The sequence below is a fragment of the Pelecanus crispus genome, chromosome 1 (assembly GCF_030463565.1).
Source record: "Pelecanus crispus isolate bPelCri1 chromosome 1, bPelCri1.pri, whole genome shotgun sequence".
In the NCBI taxonomy this organism is placed as follows: Eukaryota; Metazoa; Chordata; class Aves; order Pelecaniformes; family Pelecanidae; genus Pelecanus; species Pelecanus crispus.
Window position 1 is genome coordinate 10,774,508 of NC_134643.1, and position 21,107 is coordinate 10,795,614.

A 21,107-nucleotide genomic window follows, 5' to 3' on the forward strand; every position below is an offset into this window, starting at 1 on the left:
GCAAGATTTTTCCTCAAATCCCTGTAAATTTAGTCTATTGTCTTCTGAATTTGTTATGCCAGCAACTCATGAATCAGACTGATCATCTTTCACTTGATTTGAAAAAGATATTTATGTGAACTCAGAAGATTCAAACAGGCTTAGCACTAATGCTGAAAAAAAACCCAGTCCCCTATGAATAAATATTTAAGTAGCTTGTGAGCAGTTAATTTGTAAGGAAAGACTGCACAGTACCAGGGGAAAAAAAAAAATCATCTCTCTCCTGTGCACTGAGGGATAGTACAAATCATAGTGCTCCTGTGCATGTGTATATGTGTACCTATTGTAAGTAGCCACATCAAGAATTAAATTTACTTGATAACTCCCATTTTAAGGTTGAAGTTGCTTATAACTTTTGCAGATTTTAACTTCTTTGTTTAAAGTATTTCATGTCAAGGTTTTTTTTCACAGATCAGTTAGGTGACAGAGAATTGTAAAGAGGGAGGCATTGGAAACTATCTTGAGGAAGAAAAAGGAAGTCAAACCCCTGCCTATTCAAACACAAAGCTTGCAAAGCTGAAGCTTCAAAAGTGAGGAAATGCCAAAATAAACTTGTTCATTTTACCTTCTTTCTCTCTGTTCTCATGCAGCAGAGTTTAGTCTGTAATCAGATATTTTCCTACAGAGCAACTCTGCCTCCCTCAGGGCGCAGGCTGGATGCACAACTGGCAAGCAACACTAAAGCTAACATTTTTTAACAACTCCACTGGTAACAGAAGTTTTAGTGGAAGTTCTAGGAATTCAATCTTACATGGTGTACTTTTTTCCAGCAACAGCTCTACATTGGATCTGAGTCAGTCATAGCGCAAGTGAAGTTCCACCAGTGTGACATGTACGGCACCGCCTGTGCGGACTGCTGCCTTGCTCGAGATCCGTACTGTGCTTGGGATGGGATCTCCTGCTCCCGATACTACCCCACAGGAATGCAAGCAAAGAGGTGAGAACAGCTTTCCGTGATATCCTTTTTGCAAAATAGCTACTCCTACAGAGTTCCTACTGCAACACAAAGTACTTCATAACTCTTCTTCATAAAAGTGACTGAGCAGTAAGAAGATATGTTAGCTGTTAATTTATTAGCGCAACCTTAAGGGATTGTAAAGGAACCAAATTAACAGGATGGCATAAACTGCAGTACCAGGAATATTTTTATGAATGAAGCAAAGTCACTTAGTAGTTATTTGCAGTAGGTTTAAAATAAACCTCAATTTCCTCATACATCTTTTGGTGTGCAGAGGAAAGATTCTTTGCAACACCAGAGACCTATTTTTATAGTATTATAGAGCAAATATATCACACTACAATAACATATACAACAGAATTTCAAAAAAAAGCAAAGAAGAATCTGTGTTAATAGTCAAATATCAGCCAAAATGAAACCAGAGTGTCTGCAAAAGCTAAAGTTCGGCTTAGGCTTTCTCCCATGAATTTATAAAGACAAGTTACTCTAGAGGCCAGTTCAAAGTATGAGCCAAATTTGGGTGCTTTAATTCTTTCCTTGGGGAGACGACTACTTTCTATCACCATTCACTTATTCATGGCTCTTGGCCTTCACTCTTTGTGCAGTAATTTCCCATATACCTGTTCTCTTCCCTTCTCTCTCAAACCCAGGTTCTCTAATTCAGCTACACAGGTACTTGGTTAAGCATCTAGAACATGCATATTTTAATGCAGACCTTTTCACAAGACTTTGAGTCAGCTTCACCACTAGAGAGAGTAATTTCTAGCCTTAGTCACCAAAATTTGGTAATGTATAATTCAAATCCTTTCTGTGGCTTTTTTACAATTACTGTTTCTGCAAATATATGCTTATATATATTAGACCTACATGGACTGCAAGGATTAGAATGAACTGAGTAACTTCTGGAGACAGTTTTGAAAGCCAATGGAGATCGTTCAGTCAAAACCAAGTCACAGTATCCCAAATTGATTATTGTTTCCTAAGAAAAAAAATGAAGGGTGGGTTTTTTTCTTGTCCTGTACACCTTATCTTTCCATGAACCCAGATGCACTCAAACAAATGCACTCCTGACTATAGTCAGGCACAACAGACATTTATCTGGATTTTTCTAAAAGATAATAAACAGAGAAAGCATTGGGTAACCTGGCTTTTTGGATAGGGAACATTAAAATGTAAAAATGAGAAACACAGCCAATGACTCAGCATAATGAAGAGTCTCTCAGACTTATTACACTAAGGCATAGGTTAAATCACCTAAGAAATCTACACCACTTTTACAAGCAGGATTGCATAGTCTTCTCATGCCTCTTGCAAGCAGACCTAAGGGAGGAAGTAGGCTCTTGTTGTCTGCTCAACGTGAGAAGGATCTGGCTAAAATTTTCCAGCCCCACATTAAGAAAGATGAGCAGCTATATAGTGGGCCAGGGAGATTAACTTCCTACAGTATAAGTAGAAATTGGATTACTGTAATTATAAAGCATATGGGTTACTCATCTAATGATGTAAAAGTAATCTGGGGGGAAGAGGGGGAGGTAAAGATTTCCCAGCAGCCTGCTAGCACTGTGTCAGCATTCATGTTGTTCTGCAGGCTACTTATTGTCTAAGAAAAGATAAGAGAAATTCAGTCAGTCCTGAACTCTGTTGTACATTTCTAGCATATTTCTCACCTAAGACAATTTCCAGAGTAGCAGTCCTTAAGTCCCCTGACACACACATTTATCCAGGGTTGAGTGATATGGGCAGCACCCCAGGCACCTTCCTGTGCCTTACCTCCCCAACATTCAGCAGGTCAGTCTCTAAAAGAAGAAAATACTGCCGTTATCACCCTCCTTCTCTTAAGATAAGCACTGCAGCAGTGAAGGGATTTGCACTCAGTTGAAGGTTCTTGAAGTCTGCAAAACTTGTTTTACATGTAAGAGTTTGGAGAACAGTCCGCAAGAACTAATAATGTTGAGAGGGACAGATGGCATTTGCTTTGTTCACTTTAGCTCATAGCTGAATCTCAGAGCGTTTTAAACTTAGAAGCTTACACTAACTGTGTGGTACATAGAGACGCAGGGAGAGCTGCTCAGGACGTGTATGGAAGTTGTTTTAAGTTGCCTCCTGCTGACTACCAGGTGGAAAGCACTGCTGGAAAAGGCAGGTCTCAGTAGCCAACATGGAGTTTTCTGATACCAAGTGACCCTGAGCAGGCAATAACCCTGCCATGGCTGCCCTGGGCTCCAGGCACAATTAATGTTAACATCCCAGAGCATACACATCTTGATTTGATGTTGTCTCAGGGCTCCAGATTTATGCTCAAGCTGTACAGGGTAGAACAAGTAATATGAGTACAAGGGGCATTGTAGAGCACTTGTTCCCCTGGTTCCTGGCAGCCCTCACTTCATTAGGATTTATGGAGCTGTGCCTTACATTACAACACACTTGAGCTGGCTTTAATACCATCACTATCTGCTCAAATGTGGCCCTCATACAGTACATTTAGGTGGGCTTTTGACTTGTAAGAGCAGCCCTACTAGTGCAGTAAGAGCACAGCTAAAAGCTCCTTTTAATTCCAGTCCTACTGTTGAACCGAAGCAGGGATGTAAAATGTGTCCTCCCCGCTTTGATTCAAATGCTCTCTGCTTTACATCCTAATGTCTCCAAGGTATAACAAATGCTTAGAGACACATGAAATAGAAAAACTGTAAATGAAGGCATGTTCAGAATATAGAGCGGTCTGCAGGATAAATACAAAAAACCCTTTGCTTGACAGCTGGTACTAATTTGCTGAATTGTGAAAGCCTATATTAAAATTCCTTGTAAATGCATAGCCTGGATAATTAATTATATCTAGCATTTAATTAAGGACAAATAAAAACTGAGCCCAAAATTTCATATCTTGATGCTGGTAGTGCAGCACACTACAATGTCATGGTAGTTACAGGTGTACAGCTCCTGCATACTGCAAATACTTAAGATGACAGAAAGAAATTATATTGCATTCAACTTCCATGAAGTGCCCTTGAGAAAGCAGAGAGGTCCAGGACTTAGAGAAATGCTTTAGTTCACTATTACCTCTGCAATCTGATTTAGACAGGTTCAAGTTTTACCTAAGCAAGCACTAAATTTTACAAGTGAGAATTTTTGCTGTGCCACCTCACCCTCCAGGCTGCAAAAGGGCTGAAGTAATTTTAAAATGTCTTTTAGGTTGGGTAGGTCTGGTAACCTGTGATTCTTTAGCTAATTTTAAGAAGCTGACGGTTGCCCTCCTGCCTCCTCTCCCTCTTTGTCCTCTTTCTCCACCGCCCACTCCACCAGCAAACACACAAATACATTTCGTCTGTTATGGTTAGCAAGGGGGCTCTGAACAGCTATTTTTATTCCCCCCAAATCTATAGCTTTTTCCCCTACAAGCCTCCTTCCCCTGATCGCTGCCTGCTCTGTTGTAACGCTCGGTTCGGCAAACTCAAACTCGACCCACTGATTCACTTGCGCGAACCGCGATGGTGCCCTTTCTCCCCGAGACTTTTCCACTTTGCCTCATCTATCCCTGGGAAATAATAAAGAAACACGAGGATGATGGTGATGATGATGATGACGGCTGCATTGCTTTCTCGCAGATCATTTTTACTAAGTTCCTGAAAGCACAGACGTGCAGACTGAAATCTAAATTCATGAAGTTACAGATTGCAAAAGACACTTGCATATATTCAGTGCATTTGCTAGTCACTGAAAATTGTTCCTTATAGCAGTTTATCTCAGGAGTTGTCTGGTACTCTATTACTCATGGAATTCTGAATGAAATTATTTCTAAGAAAAAATAACAAATACCAGGCTTATGTCAGTATTTGTGAAATAAGTTAATCTCCCAGCATCTCCCTCTCTTTCAGCACCTCTCCCCATTTTTTCCTTCTCTTCAAAAAAGTAACAAGTGAAGGCACTGGTAAATGTATCTTCCCAAGTCTTCGCACTCACAACAGTAAAACTATGTCAAACAAATGTTTATTTTTCTTAAATGGTTCTAACAACTGGAGACATATCCTATCTTACAGGACTAGGATTTTTTTAGCTCTACAATGATCTTCAGGAACTGAAGAGTAAATAGTACATGCCTGCTAACTGTCCTGTTCCTGCTAGATAGGGCTGCTGGGCCTGACAGCAGCGGGGTTTTGCTTGTGTTTTTCAAGGCTGATGTCTATAGTATTTATGTATATTTGTGCAAGACAATGTGTCTTCTGGATCATCTGTTTACACAGATATGCAAAGCTGGTGGCAGCATTATTCAGCACTGACACTTTGCAGAGTTATCAGTAAGCACGGCTGCAGCATCTATACATTACAGTGAGCACTCCCAGGGCATCATAAAGCCCTGTGGCTATCTCAGAATCTCAGTTTTTGTTTAATAATATGCAGGTATTTTTAGCACTTCTGCCTAAAAGGCACAATGCAGTCCCCACTGAATTTGCAGATTCCCTTGAAACAACAATGGCAAAACATTGGTTCTGCTCTGAATATCAGTAAAGGTTAAAGCTGCCCTCTTGGTCTACCAGCACCACTGGATCAGAACTCCATATGGGTGACAGAACTCGTCAAATAATCACTGTCTACAGCCAGTTTAGAAATATGATGAGTAACATGCATGAACAAGATCTTTAAATAGTGTAAATCTACATAATTTCAGTAAATTCAACTTGTGCCAAATACAAATTCTGCCTTTTGTGTTCACATAGCACTAAGAGAAAAGCATTATTTAAGTAGTAAATGCAAAGAATAACAAAACTGTTTGGCTTTGCTTGTTTCTATCATATATGATATATACTGTACACATACCTGCTGTGCAAGATCTGCATTGCGTATTTCTGTTAATCTGTTATGTATGGGATTGGTAATACTGTGTAGTGTTAATCTTTATGCAAATAAAGGAAAGGTATCCTTAGTATAACTAAATTCCAGGTTGTTGGAAAAACTACATCTGGCAAGACAGGACATTCCAATCGGCTCTTTCATTTCCCTAGTAAGCAACCTTAATTTTATTTATGAGGACACTCAGAGAAAAAAATGCCATGTAAAAGCACAATTCTTCTGGGAATGCACCATACAAGTACAGTTTTCATTATTTTTCAGTAAATGTATATACAAACCCCAAAGCCCAAAACTCACAACATTTTTTTCTCTCAAAAGCAATTGTATTATTTCCAGGTCACAGCTGTGGCTCCCAGGTTCTGACCACGGTTCTGCCACTAGCTTGCTTTCTAGGCATGGGCAACTCATGAATGTGTCTGTTTCCCTATTGAGAAAAATGAGCTTAACAACTGTCTGCTACACAGATGGAATGAAGTATTTGCTCTGCGCTTTGAGATTCCCAACTGAAAAAAATAACATGAGAGCAAAGGATAAAAGAACTACCATTCACATACGCAGTAAACTGTTCTAAACTAGAAAAGGAAAACTTCCTTGGCTTCCAGAGAAAGAGAACCCAAAGACAGGCTAAAGATCCCTTTGACTCTTCCTAGCACTGAATTTTGCCCAATTGGTTCGGAGGATCTCATTTTAGTATTTATAACATCAGTGTAGTTATGTATAAACTGGACATGTAGTTTTGTCTCTTCCCCAGAAAGTGTGTTTCTTTTTTTCAGACATGTGATTCCCAATACGTTAAAGAAGATACCAATGCATAAATGAGTACTTCTCACAACAACATTAAATTTTTAGGAATCAAGATTTAGCTCCTTATGTTTTTAATGAATGCTACTTTAGTATAAATCCAACAATCTGTAAGCTAAACATGTTATCTCAACCAATTCCATTTTTTCCCCTCCAGACGCTTCCGCCGACAAGATGTTCGACATGGAAATGCAGCGCAGCAGTGTTTTGGCCAGCAGTTCATTGGTAATCTACTCACAGCTTTACAAATTGCTAGCAAATGCCTGAAACGGAGAACACAGACTTTGCCAAGAGTATGAGCCAGACCATGATCTCACCTGAGTGTTTTTTTACTGGCATATTCCTAGAATAAGTTACAAGAGTCATGGGGATGAGCCCATGTCATCCAGGTCTGAGAATGACTTTGTTTTGATGGCAGGTCATGTGCATCCTATAGCATTCATGTAGTCCTGCAGCCCTGACATTCAGACTAGGGATGTGGCTAATGCATCTCAAGGGCTTCCAACAGAAATGCAAGTGGAAAGATGGGGCAGGGATAAGAAACCACAGGGCTGCATCCTGACATGAATATGAAATACTGCTGGGACACTCAGCCAGAGGTGGGAATTGAAGGAGCTCCCTAGCACAAACATGGGCAATGACATGTCAGAACACTACTGTGTATTTATGATCATTATCAAGATTTGTCCTAAAAAAAGATTACAGTGTCTAATGCTGTTGTCCAAACCTTGGAAAGTGATGATTTCAAACATTGGTATTGGGAACAGCAAAACAGAAAGAAAACAGATGCCTGGACATCCTCAATATTTTGCAGGATAACAGCCAATACCTTTATAGAAAAAAAAATTGAATAAAAAGGAGATTTTTTAGATAAATAGAAGAGGAAAGATATTTTAGATATTAAATATTACATAGCTATTTGACCAGAGAAAGCTTCATTAAAATTAGAGTCCATTGGAGGACATAGTAAATTTTGGAAAACTATATTCCAGTATGAAACATTGATTCTACAGAGTTTGAAATACAACAGAGAAATCACAATGATATCAAACTCCGTGGGTTTTAGGGTATAAAACTGATTGGTCTCAAGAATATTTCTCACTACTGTGGAATAACATGATTTCATTAATGAGGCAATTGGTCTCCTCCAGTGTAACATCTAGCTTACCTTCGTCCAGATGTTCTGTTGGCTGGAAAAGCAGAATTGAGTTTTGATTATATTGTGGTTTAACCCCAGCCAGCAACTAAGCACCACACAGCTGCTCGCTCACTCCCCCTGTCCTGGTGGGATGGGGGAGAGAATTGGAAGAGTAAAAGTGAGAAAACTCATGCGTGGAGATAAGAACAGTTTAATAATTGAAGTATAATAATAATAATAATAATAATAATAATAATAATAATAATAACAATAATAATAATAATAATAATAATAATAATAAATATACTAAGTGATGCATGATGCAATTACTCACCACCTGCCGACTGATGCCCAGACCATCCCCAAGCAGCGATCACTGCTCCCCAACTAACCCCCCCAGTTTCTATACTGAGCATGATGCCATATGGTATGGAATAGCCCTTTGGCCAGTTTGGGTCAGCTGTCCTGGCTGTGCCCCCTCCCAGTTTCTTGTGCACCTGGCAGAGCATGGGAAGCTGAAAAGTCCTTGATGAGTATAAGCAGTACTTAGCAACACCTAAAACATCAGTGTGTTATCAACATTCTTCTCACACTAAATCCAAAACACAGCACTATGTCAACTACTAGGAAGAAAATTAACTCTATCCCAGCTGAAACCAGGACAGATTAATTTCATTCACCTTATTTTTATTAGCACCCATAAGCTAAAACTATACATTCATTTTACACGTGTATAACATGGATATGTATAATACTGGTTAGGGTATTTATAGTTTTTAAGAGTTGAATTTTGTAAAAGGCTATGTGCTCTCATTCTTATCCCTAAAAATATTTATTTTTTTATCATATTTAAGCTTGTATTGAATCCTTCTGTTTCACCGAGTGAAAATGAAATAGATAAACTATTCATAAGAACCAGGCACAAGCAATTAGCAGTGTGAAAGGCTGAAATCTGTTTCTCTGTGTATAATCTTAGCTGAATCATGGCACAATTTTGTCTATTTATCTTATGGCCAGATCCTGTGAAAGTCTGAGATGAAGGGAGAATTCACTTATCAGGTCAGACCTTTACCAGACACTACTTTTCAGTCACTATAGGGTTGGATCTGAATTAAACTTCACTCTTAAGAGTAAATATATGCTGTGTATATGGAGTGTAACAAGTATTGGCAGTAACACATATTTTTAAAACATTTCTTTTCCTTCCAGGTGAAGCCCTGGAGAAGACTGAGGAGCGACTTGTTTATGGAATAGAGTACAACAGCACCCTTCTGGAGTGCACCCCTCGGACCTTACAAGCAAAAGTAATTTGGTTTCTCCAGCGAGCACATGAAGCTAAGAAGGAAGAGGTAAATATCCTTATAGCTTAACCTTTTAACTAAAAGAGCCCACATGTATTGGGTTTGCATGGCAAGATTTTGGTAGAGGGCGGGCTACAGAGGTGGCTGCTGTGAGAAGCTGCTAGAAGCTTCCCCCATGTCCCATAGAGCCAATGCCAGCTGGCTCCAAGACAGACCTGCTGCTGGCCACGGCCAAGCCCATCAGTGACAGTGGTAACACCTCCAGGATAACATATTTAAGAAGTGGGGGGAAAAAATCTAACCAGGGACACAAACTGCAGCTGGAGTGAGGAGTGAGAATATGTGAGAGGAAGGACTCTGCAGACACCAAGGTCAGTGAAGAAGGAGGGGAGGACGTGCTCCAGGCACCGGAGCAGAGATTCCCCTGCAGCCCCTGGTGCAGCCCCTGGTGAGGCAGCTGTGCCCCTGCACCCATGGAGCTCCACGGGGGAGCAGATCTCCACCTGCAGCCCGGGGAGGACCCCACGCCGGAGCAGGTGGATGTGCCCAAAGGAGGCTGTGACCCCATGGGAAGCCCATGCAGGAGCAGGCTCCTGGCAGGACCTGTGGCCCTATGGAGAGAGAGGAGCCCAGGCTGGAGCAGGTTTGCTGGCAGGACTTGTGACCCCGTGGGGGACCCACACTGGAGCAGACTGCTCCTGAAGGACTGCACCCCATGGAAGGAACCCACACTGGAGCAGTTCATGAAGAACTGTAGCCTGTGGGAAGGACCCATGTTGGAGAAGTTCATGGAGGACTGTCTCCCATGGGAGGGACCCCACGCTGGAGCAGGGGAAGAGTGTGAGGAGTCCTCCTCCTGAGAAGGAATGAGTGGCAGAGACTACGTGCGGTGAACTGACCGCAACCCCCATTCCCCATTCCCCTGCACTGCTTGGGGGGAGGAGGTAGAGAAAATGAGGAGTGAAGCTGAGTCAGGGAATAAGGGAGGGGTGGGGGGAAGGTGTTTTAAGATTTGGTTTTATTTCTCATTACCCTACTTAGTTTTGATTGGTAATAAATTCAACTGATTTTCCCCAAGTCGAGTCTGTTTTGCCTGTGTCGGTAATTGCTGAGTGACCTCCTTGTCCTTATCTCAACCCACGAGGTTTGTTGTTATATTTTCTCTCCCCTGTCCAGTTGAGAAGGGGAGTGACAGAGTGGCTTTGGTGGGCACTTGGCATCCAGCCAGGGTCAACCCACCACACCGTGCTTAGGAACATTACATCTTCACTGAAAGGCCTGTCATCAGTTGCTGAAATGTACATGGGTGTAATGTTCATCTGCTCTCTCGAATTAATAGACCTGAGAATTTCATCTAGAGTTTGCATTCAGCATCTTGAACACAGATGTTAGAAATGTAGCGAAACTTGATTTAAGATGTCAAAACAAAAGAGAACCCAACACTTCTCTTGGTATGTTATTGCGGAGGTGAAATGTGTACATATCACTCCCAATGTTAGGCTAGTTTAACATCTATTCATTCTTGCTGCCTCACCCATTACATTACAGAACCTTCTGAAAATGGGTGTTGGTGGATTCTCTGCCTCTTTTACATATATTTCCCTATTATGAAAGTGCTTCCTAAGTGGTGTTATATTTATTCCTCAATACTTCTCTGATACACATCAATGTAGCTATCGCCACTTAGTATGTGGAAGGAGCTAGGGAGAAAAGCCTCGACCACCAAAGGATAAGGATGGTTCCCTTACTGCCTAGCAGCTAGGCTCTACTGTGAATGTGAGACCCCAGCTTAGTCACAGACATGTGCAGACCTCTGGAGTAGGACTCATCTGATAGTAAATGTGGACATTTATAATAAAGAGATCTACCCAGGAGCTAGCTGATGTACACTACCTTTGAAGTCAGACTAGAAGGTGTTGCAGTTCTAGCCAGTGGTATCACCTCATGCTTAACTAGACAGCTACATTTCATCAGGCAAAAAATGGCTAGTAAATCACTGAATACAAAAACAACCAAGGATGCCACACTCTGCTTTAAATATCTAAAATTAAGCAAGAAGAATGCCATCCCCACTTCAGGCACGTTTTTGTCCAAGTCCCAAATATCTGCATGGACTTTCAGACTTGGTATTTCCTCATGTATTTACCTGGAAGATCCCTATCCATGCATAATCATTCTTACAATAGAACTATTAATCAGGTCTTTCACAAAAGGTAGTGAACTGTGAGGCGGGGAGGATGTCCTATTATGAGCTCATCCCATTAGACCCAGTTACTTGGATACTGGACACCAGGAGTGTAAATATGAACAGACTCTAACCTTCCAGTAAGTCTTTATGCTACTAGGATTAATTTGTTTCAATGTTTCCCCCTGCAAGTTATTCTATTTTCCATGAATAATTATATAGTCATTAGAAAAAGACAGTTACAAGCAGAGAGAAGTAGAATAATATAGTCACAGAATCACAGACTGGTTTGGGTTGGAAGGGACCTTCAAAGGTCATCTAGTCCAACCCCCTGCCATGGGCAGGGATATCTTTCACTAGATCAGGTTGCTTAAAGCCCCATCCAGCCTGATCTTCAACACTTCCAGGAATGCAGATCCACAACTTCTCTGGGCAACCTGTTCCAGTGTGTTACCACCCTCAGTGTAAAACATTTCTTCCTTTTGTCCAATCTAAATCTACCCTCCTTCAGTTTAAAACCATTCCCCTTGTCTTATCACTACAGACCCTGGTAAAAAGACTCTCCATCTTTCTTATAAGCCCCCTTTATATATTGAAAGGCTGCAATAAGGTCTCCCTGCAGCCTTCTCTTGTCCAGGCTGAAAAACCACAACCCTCTCAGCCTTTCTTCATAGGAGACGTGTTCCATCCCTCTGCTCCCCCTTTTCATGGACCTTCTCTGGACCCACTCCAACAGGTCCATGTCCTTCCTGTGCTGGGGACTCCAGAGCTGGATGCAGTACTCCAGGTGGGGTCTCACAAAAGAGGGGTAGAGGGGGAGAATCACCTCCCTCGACCTGCTGACCACGCTTCATGTGATGCAGCTCAGGATATGGTTGCCGTTCTGAGCTGCAAGTACACATTGCTGTCTCATTTCCAATTTCTCACCCACCAATATCCCCAGAGCCTTCTCTGCAAGGCTGAGAATCCATTCATCACCCAGTACTTCTCTTCTGCTTTATATTCAGCGTCTTATTGCTAAAGAGAAAGATGGAGATTCTGTTCTCCTGGGCACTTCTGCTGGCTGGATCAAAGAGCTCAGTGCTCCCTTGCTAGCATCTGTGAATGCATCGTAGTTAACAACCTAGCTCTCAGAAGCTGTAGGGAGAACTCAAACACCAAACTTAGAACTGAGGCTTTAAGATCTCAATGGTCCTGCAGTTAGATATAGAAATATCTGAGAGTGTCATCTGAGAAACATCTGTCAATATATAAGAGCATTCACAGGGACAGTTATTGCAGGTCATCTGGCAAATGCCACTTTGTTTTCCATCCAGTAGTTTACTTGCATGTTTCAACCTTATTTCCCTCTGTGATTTAGCCACAAGTGACTAACCCATGCTAGGAGAACAGGGAACTGTCTGCTCTACTATCTGTTCTACCATTCTTGCCAGATTCTCTAGATAGTTTTCCTTTCACAGTTCAACTCCTTTACCTCAAGTAAATATTTTCATTACTTAAAAACAGTGAATTAAAGGACTGTGGATCCCTAATCTTCCTCTCAAAATGTAATATTATATTCATGAAAGTACATTTCAGAAGTTATTGCACTGATTTAATGTAATAGTAAAGGCTTGTGCTCTATAACTGTGTCAATTTGGTTTTTAGGTGAAGACAGATGATAGAGTAATCAAAATGGACCTTGGCCTCTTATTCCTGAAGCTGCATCGGCTGGATGCAGGGACCTATTTTTGTCAGACGGTGGAACACAGCATTGTTCACACTGTCAGGAAAATCACCCTGGAAATAGTCGAGGAAGAACGTGTAGATGAAATGTTCAATAAAGACTATGAGGAGGAGATACCTCACAAAATGCCATGCCCAATGCAGAGTAGTATACCTCAGGCATCAAAGCCATGGTACAAGGAATTTCTTCAACTAATAGGTTACAGCAACTTCCAGAGGGTGGAGGAATACTGTGAAAAAGTGTGGTGTACAGATAAGAAGAGAAAAAAGCTGAAAATGTCTCCATCCAAGTGGAAATACGCCAACCCTCAGGAGAAGAAGGCAAGGATCAGGCCAGAGCATTACCGATTGCCCAGGAACATAGCTGACTCTTGATGGACAAAAATCCATCTACTGTTTCTGGGCAAAATTTTATTTGGACTTAAGTAAGAGGGAGAAATCAGTCTTGGTTTTGGTAAATGACATGTTTATATATATATAAAAACTATCAGGACTGAAACCAAAAATGCTATGGTAAGTTATACTGTACACTCATGATGACTGTTTAGAAGCATTTTAAACAAAATCTTCTGAACAATCTGATTCTAAGTAGGTCAATGCAATCAGAGTTTTGCATTAGGGAGGACGTGACAATCTTCAGACTTTGAGTGCTTGAATCAGTTTCCTGTGTGGACCATGCTTGCGCTGTATATTGTTGCATATGGTGGCATATTTAAGCAAATTCAAATAGCTAAGCATTCACAAGCGAATGAAAAATAGAACACATTTCTTTGTTTCACAAATTTCTCATGCTTCTGAAAGCAGCACGTCTTAAGATCTTTTCTTTTGATTGTGACCTGTCTGAGTTTATCACTGAGAACAATGAGTTGTGTTAATACAGTGTACTGCTATGTCTAAAGATAATGAGGGGAAATCCTATTTACTTCCCACCATTTTTTTTATAAGTCATTTATGAAACAGAGTGTGCTCTCACAGCTAAATAATATTGCCTAGTAACTTGATGTAAGTTAAATGCATGCTGAGAACACAAACAGAATGAAATTCTTCAGCTTACCTATATAAAAAGTCGGAATAATGGTTTAGGGAGAAAACGAGTCTATCTTGTCTCTAGTAACGGACATTGCCTTAGGAATGACACGAATTAAGGGGGTGCCCTCTTGTGGTGAAACAAAGCGAAACCCGATATTATCATCTATTTTCTGAAGTAACGTGTAGAGCGAAAAAGCATTGCCCAGATCCACAGCTGGTTTGTTTTCAGCACACTCTTCTAGTCTTCCTGTGCTAAATCCACAGATTTAGAAGGCAGTGTTGGAAGTAATTTATGCTGGAAAGACAGCATTTAAAGTAATGCTTTATGTTGTTAACATGCTTTTGGGGTAAAATGCAGTCATAAAAAGTTAGGATGTAGATTAAAAACAAGAACAGCATTATGCAGCTGTGTTTCTATAGTTTCAGGGTCTGCTCCAGGTAAATCTTTTCCTGATATGTGATCTCTGGTCAAAAGAGCTGCTTTGCTGCTCTTGTGGGTAATACCAGGAGAGGAGATCAAATAACTAAGTCACTTACAATCTAGGTCTTTCAAGGCTTACTTTAAAAAAAAAAAAAAAAAAAAAAAATCTTTTTTTAAGTTCAAGAAACCAGATGCAGAAAATACAGAAAAACTAACATTTCAGTACTTGACAAATCTGATATTACAATATGAATTGGATTTTTTTTAATTGTAAATTAAAAAAAAAAAAAAAAAGATAGGGAAGTTATAAACACAAATGAGTCAACTCCTCAAATGAAAACATGATGCTGCCAATAGGGGAAATACCGAAGCTGATGCAGATTTTGATGCCACCAAGAAAATATACGAGAGATTCACCAGCTTCAAAGAGGTTCACGTTGAGCTTCAACTTCTAATCAGGAAACAGAAGTTAGACTTAGTGGGAATTAACAGCCTGGATAACAGAGATTTGCTAGGTTTGCTGTGTTAACAAATGCAGCAGTCAATGCTAACCCAGTGTTTTCCAAACAGGTTGTGTGTGAGAGGATCTCAGAGTTGCTGGCAAGGCTAGTGAGCTTTGCTGTGCTCCTCTAGGAACAGACTCTCCTGGTGTTTGAAAGGAGCCCGTGTGCACACTGTCAGCAGCCAGAGTATGAGGAAAACAGGGTTTCACCTTGTGTCAGTAGAACAGCAGATAAACCTGTCCATCAGCCAGTTGTGTTAAGGAAATCAATTTATCTGGGGGTTTGCACTTCATTTAGCTAGAATGGCTGTCTAAGGGTGGGACCTGACACTGTGAGCAGCCTTGCACGAATTCACGCGGTTGCTAACTTTGATCTGATACAGGAGGCTGGATAATTTTCTGTGACAGTTTAATGGAATCTAGTTGCAGTGAGGATCCTCTGTTTGTTTACAGTTATATGGAAAGTGCTAGCACTGAAGGCAGTGGCAGAGAGAACGTACACAGAACAAGCATCCCTGATTTTTACTTAATCGCCTATACAATCCTCGCTGGCATCCTTGATGGAAAGCTGTTAAAACAACACTGAAATCCTTTTCTGATAAATTATGGAGTCTGCTTCTTTTCAACAGTAATGGGAGTTATGTTTTCTGATTAATTTGCTAGTATCTAGTGCAAATGTACCATTAATGGACTATTAGAAACGAATAACAGCATCTCAGCCTGATGGAACAAATACAACTTTGTGTCTCACTCTGGGACTTCAGGTGGAAATCATGTGATATGCAAACCAGGATTCCTGATATAATATGACAGTGTGCATTTTTAGCTCCCCATCTCTTTAGTGGTTACATGTGGAGAATTGCATTACATTTTTATTTACCTTTTAAAATTTAAATTTCTAGCTCACACCTTACAACTTTCATGGCTGCAATGCCTGTGAGAATTCAGAACTACAAGGTCTTGTTCAAAGAGTGCTATGACATCTATGGAAGAAGAGAAAGAGTGACAATGTATTTTGGAAGGATACGCACAGATGTGCTCATACACAGACAATGTTATTTAAAATGCTTCTTTGTATATTTGGGGGCATTGTCTGCCTTTTTTCATTATGAGTTTGATGTATTTTGTATGTGCATGAAGTGGTCAAATTATAAATATAATTAAGAACTATATTTGGCTGAAGTCATCTGTATTATTTCTCATAATTTATTTTCACAAGACAATATGATTATGTGCAGATCACTAGTCCCACACTGTTATTTACAGATGCCCTTTATTGTGCATTTTCTGAGCAGATCTCAGATCAGGACAGAGGGATGTTAGTATACGGCTGCCAAGTAGGAAAATGTGGCACAGGGTAATGAATAGATTTAGTTTGTTAATGTCAGGTAGATTTGGGGAAGCTATGATTAGAGCAGCATCTGCTGTTCTCTGTTGAGAACAGAACATGGTCACCTGAAGCCAGAAGATTCTAATTGATAGAAATTCACCGAGAAACAACAATTTGCATAAAGCTTTGAACTCTGCCCTGCTGCTTAACAAGGGACAAGTCAGATCACTTGGAATAAACACTTATTTTTCTTTCTTCTTGCTCTTTTGTTGTCAGGGAGATTATTTTCACCTTGTACAAACTACTGTGGTCTCAGACACTGCTGGGACTCAAGACAGGAGAGTGGTAGCCTGCTGTGAAATTCCTGACTTGTATATCTCAGAATAGGCTTTTAGGGTCTACACAACCTTTCTGTAACAATAAACCAGATCTCCTTATGTAGGCAAGAGAGAAAAATAATTGCCCTACATCCAGGTGCCTGAACAGCAGAGGTAACAGTCATATTTGAAGACGTGCTTGAATTAACGGAACTACCACAGTTAAAGAGTTTCTCATCTTTTATTTTCTTTTAATTTGGGGGGGGGGGGGGGGGAATCAATTTTCTTTTCACCCAAAAAAAGCAGTCAGTCAGTTTCCCTTTTAAAAAGTCCATTAATCTCCTTAGTCTACCTTGGAACACTGAAGCTAGGGTTATTTATGCAACTTTATGTCTCTGGGTCTGGATGGCACAAATGCCTCTGAAAGCTGCACTGTCCAGATAAGAGGCACTGAAAGTGAGCTTTTCTACATCTGTAACCTAGCAGAATGTCTGCAATTCCTATCAGCCCTGGAATCCTGTTCAGTTCACCAAATTACTGCTTTTAAAGGAGAATTCATGTCCAGTTAACACGAGTATTTATGATAAATGAAGCCATGATTGACAAGTCTTGCCTTTGAGTGGTATTTACGTTCTCCACTATTAATGAGTGATTTTTTTCATTATAATTTTTTGAGGAAATAAGTTACCTAACTAGCACTATAAACAGAAAAATGGCAGAGCTAGCAATGTCAAGTAAAGCTATTTGTTGCTGTGGGTTAATCAGCATTTTACAGTGATGCACACATTTCTGAACAAATTTACCAAACATCAACCTAATCCATCACCGTAATCCCATGTTGCAAAACAACTTTGCCCCTTTGAGATATGACTCTCATTTAATGTTGAACCAGGAAATACATTGTTAAGCCTTTGTGCGCATGTGCTCATGATTTGCTGAAGTGAGAGGTGCAGGACTGAGCATAGTTGAACATAGTTGGAGCACAGGAGCCTTAGCTGCCCAATTCCTAGTTTTCCTGAGATTCTTATCCATATCTAGAAAGAGCAGATTTAATTGCAGGAGTAGAAGCCTGGATTCATGAATTGTTTGGTGAGTCACAGATCCTGTTTCAGAACATCTGTGGGCTAAAGGGCCATTGTGAATAATTTGTTTCAGTAGACTTCCCCAATTGCAACACCCAGAAAACTCCATTGAAACAAAACAACTCTTTACTTGGGTTGTCAGTTAATTCAACTGCAGAATTTCATGCCTTTGAGAGTGTTTTTGCCTATCTTTGAAAAGCCGCATTTGAAGAAGTATAGTCTAGGATTACATTTAATGTGGGTGCATTTGTATATAAATTATGAACTCTCAGAATATCTCTAGTCAGTTTGAAACTCAGCATATCCAACCAAATCACATGTATAGCCCATGATGATTTTTTCTCACTCTGAAGAATCACACTCACCCAGTGCCCTCAAAATAGATTTCAAGCATGTCTGTGAAGCTACATTGTCCTGGTTTAGCCCCAGCCGGCAACTAAGCACCACGCAGCTGCTCGCTCACTCCCCCTACCCCAATGGGATGGGGGAGAGAATCGGAGGAGTAAGAGTGAGAAACACTCCTGGGTTGAGATAAGAAGAGTTTAATAGTTGAAATAAAGTAAAATAGTAATGATGATAATAATATAATAATAATAATAATATACAAAGCAAGTGATGCACAATGCAATTGCTCACCACCCACCAACCGATACCCAGACAGTTCCCAAGCAACGATCGCTGCCCCCCAGCCAACCCCCCCCAGTTTCTATACTGAGCATGATGCCATATGGTATGCAATAGCCCTTTGGGCCAGTTTAGGTCAGCTGTCCTGGCTGTGCCCCCTCCCAGTTTCTTGTGCCCCTGGCAGAGCATGGGGAGCTGAAAAGTCCTTGACTAACATAACTTAGCAACAACTAAAACATCAGTGTGTTATCAACATTCTTCTCCTACTAAATCCAAAACACAGCACTATGCCAGCTACTAGGAAGAAAACTAACTCTATTCCAGCTGAAATCAGGACATACATAATAATGTCAATAATCATCATCATCATCATCATGATCATCATGATCATCATAAGCTACAAAAGCTGTAACTCACTGTCTTCTCTTTCCAAAAACAAGAGATGACATTTGCAGACCAATGGGCATGATTAATGCACCATGAGAATTTTCTGCATTTTAATTTGCTAAATGTATTAACAGGTGCTATTAATAATCAGAATTTGAAGAATGCACTGTGGACCTTGTCAAAATCAAGGTAATGGAAATACCCTACCTGTAGCTTTAACTCAGACATGCAGATCATTCATATTTAATTTACTGCATTTTTCTTCTGCTTTAATGTGTTACTTACTACATTATTATTCTGCAATCATTAAAAATAATGAATATTTGATAGTGCTTTTTATGTTCAAAATTTGTTTGATTTCACAACAGCCACCAGTGGGATGAACATACATTTTAGCATCCCTTACTCTGTTGTTTACAGGACCAGAAAAGGCTGGTGCCCAGACAAAGCTCCCTCACGACACAGCGCAGTGTCGTGCTGCAGCGATGTACAGAGCAGTGCCAGGTGAGTGGGTAAGTTAAATCAACACAGTGCGATGCTGTGCAGAAAGCCCAGCTTGTGCTCCAAAAGCAGTGTGTAAGGGCATGTTTGTACTAATCAACATTTTTTTCAGGCAGCTTCAGTTTTTGTTAGTATAGGCTAACACATCCTGCTCAGTCATTCCTGCTATAGGGTGGAAAATTTTGGAAGAGGGTCAAAGTGAAAAATCAGAGGTTAGTAAGTCTATCAAGTAATATAAAGCCTCTTTACGGTGATGTCCATTCATAGTCTTGTCAGACTGAGTCCAGAGTACAGTCCATATTAATATTTAACGCACAAGAGCCTGTGGTTGTTCAGGTTTCTTTGGTTTGGGGTTTTTTTGGGTGGGGGAGGGGGGGGAGAAGGTGTTGGGTTTTGTTTGTTTGGGTGGGGTTTTTTCTCTTTTTTTTTTTTCCTTGTAATTGTTGGAGAAAAATATAAATTTTTAGATTGCAGTCTATCAGGTCCTTTTTAGATGTGTTCATTAGGATGAGATAATTTGTCAGATTAATTCCACCATTATGCTTTAAGGTAATCAGAAAGTCCATTTCAAGCTAATTTTTGTCTCAAAGTATATACTTCAAAACATCAGAGCTATCAATACAGCTGAAAATATGGTAACTACTCCTTAGCAGTTTTGTTTTAGAGAGCTAGCCAATAAAGCCAGTCGGGAGGATGAAGTTGACAGCATTCAACAAGAAAATACGTATTGGGGAATGGTTTTGGATGGAGGGATGTTTTTTTCTTTTTTTTTTTTTTTAACTGATGCACCCTCTTTTATTTGGAGGTCATGTTTCATCAGAGACTAATTTTAATAAGAAATCATTATTATTTAGATTTGCTTGGAAATGAGGGGAATTAGGTACTCATTCACTTTTACACCACATTTCCGTGAAAAAAGATACTCATAAACCTGAAGTATAACTTCCAAAGAATACCTGCCTTTCTATCTTTCTGCCTTTTAGTCATCTTGAAAAAGAGCAAAGACAGGGTTTTGTTAACATCTAAAAACTACAGCAATTTTTTTTATGTGCGCTGACCTTTTCAGAGTGTATACGTGGTAAAAATCCATTTAACCTCCAAAATATAAAATATTCTTTTGAAATTATGAATGTACCAGCCTAGAACATTACCATTTCTGTTCTGCGCTCTGGCTTTTTGACAGTTTTCCACATTTTCATGGCATTGTTTTGTGAATTTCATTAAATGTTACACTGGGCACAGAGAACTCTGAGCTGGCAGATGAATATTCAGCTGTGAGTTATTTATATTGGTGTGGGGTTAGTGTCTATAATGATTTGAGAACTACTTACCCACTGAAGCTTTTAGAAAAGACCTTGAACTGTGAATTGTTATCATAGTTCCTGTGCCTGGGTGGATTATGAATTGTGGGGAAAATTTTCATTTCATAGAGAATATGCTTCAGAAAGGCAGAAACACCATTCTTAACTTAAAAAAAAAAATCTAAATGTTTTCGATCCCATCTATCCTTTTCAAAGCACTTAAAAAATGCACACATTAGGAAACAGCAGAGTAGAAGAAACAGTTGCGAGGGTGGCTTTTCTGGGGCTTCCTCAGTGCTTCCTGGATGGTTAATATGGTCACCTGCTGTGTCTTTGGTGGTGAACAGAGTCAGTAGGAGCTAAAGCCCTCCCCATCCTCTTCTGTAGCTGTCAGTGGGGCTGAAGCTGCCAAGAGGATTGCCACTTCTACAGCTTGTGCCAGGCAGCATGCCCCAGTAGACATGACTCTCACCACTGGCTGTTTTCAGTGTGTTCAAAGACAGCTCTGCTCTGGTCCAGGGGATTGGACAACACAGGGATTGTGAAGTCTTGTGGGGAATATTGCAGCAGTTATATGGCAAGAGCAAAGCATGCCAGAATAGAGGATGCATTGGTGGGAGA

The 21,107-nt window shown here is 40.3% G+C and overlaps 1 protein-coding gene across 1 annotated transcript in view; it reads left to right on the top strand.

Moving 5' to 3' along the window:
- Positions 1-13,367, top strand: part of SEMA3E (semaphorin 3E) — a 148,547-nt gene extending 135,180 nt beyond the window's left edge. Inside the window, exons 14-17 of the mRNA XM_075727810.1 lie at positions 810-976; positions 6,801-6,868; positions 8,991-9,130; positions 12,915-13,367. Of these exons, the coding sequence (XP_075583925.1) occupies positions 810-976; positions 6,801-6,868; positions 8,991-9,130; positions 12,915-13,367 (828 nt within the window). The remainder of the gene's footprint in view (positions 1-809; positions 977-6,800; positions 6,869-8,990; positions 9,131-12,914) is intronic.
- The last annotated feature ends 7,740 nt before the right edge of the window (positions 13,368-21,107 follow it).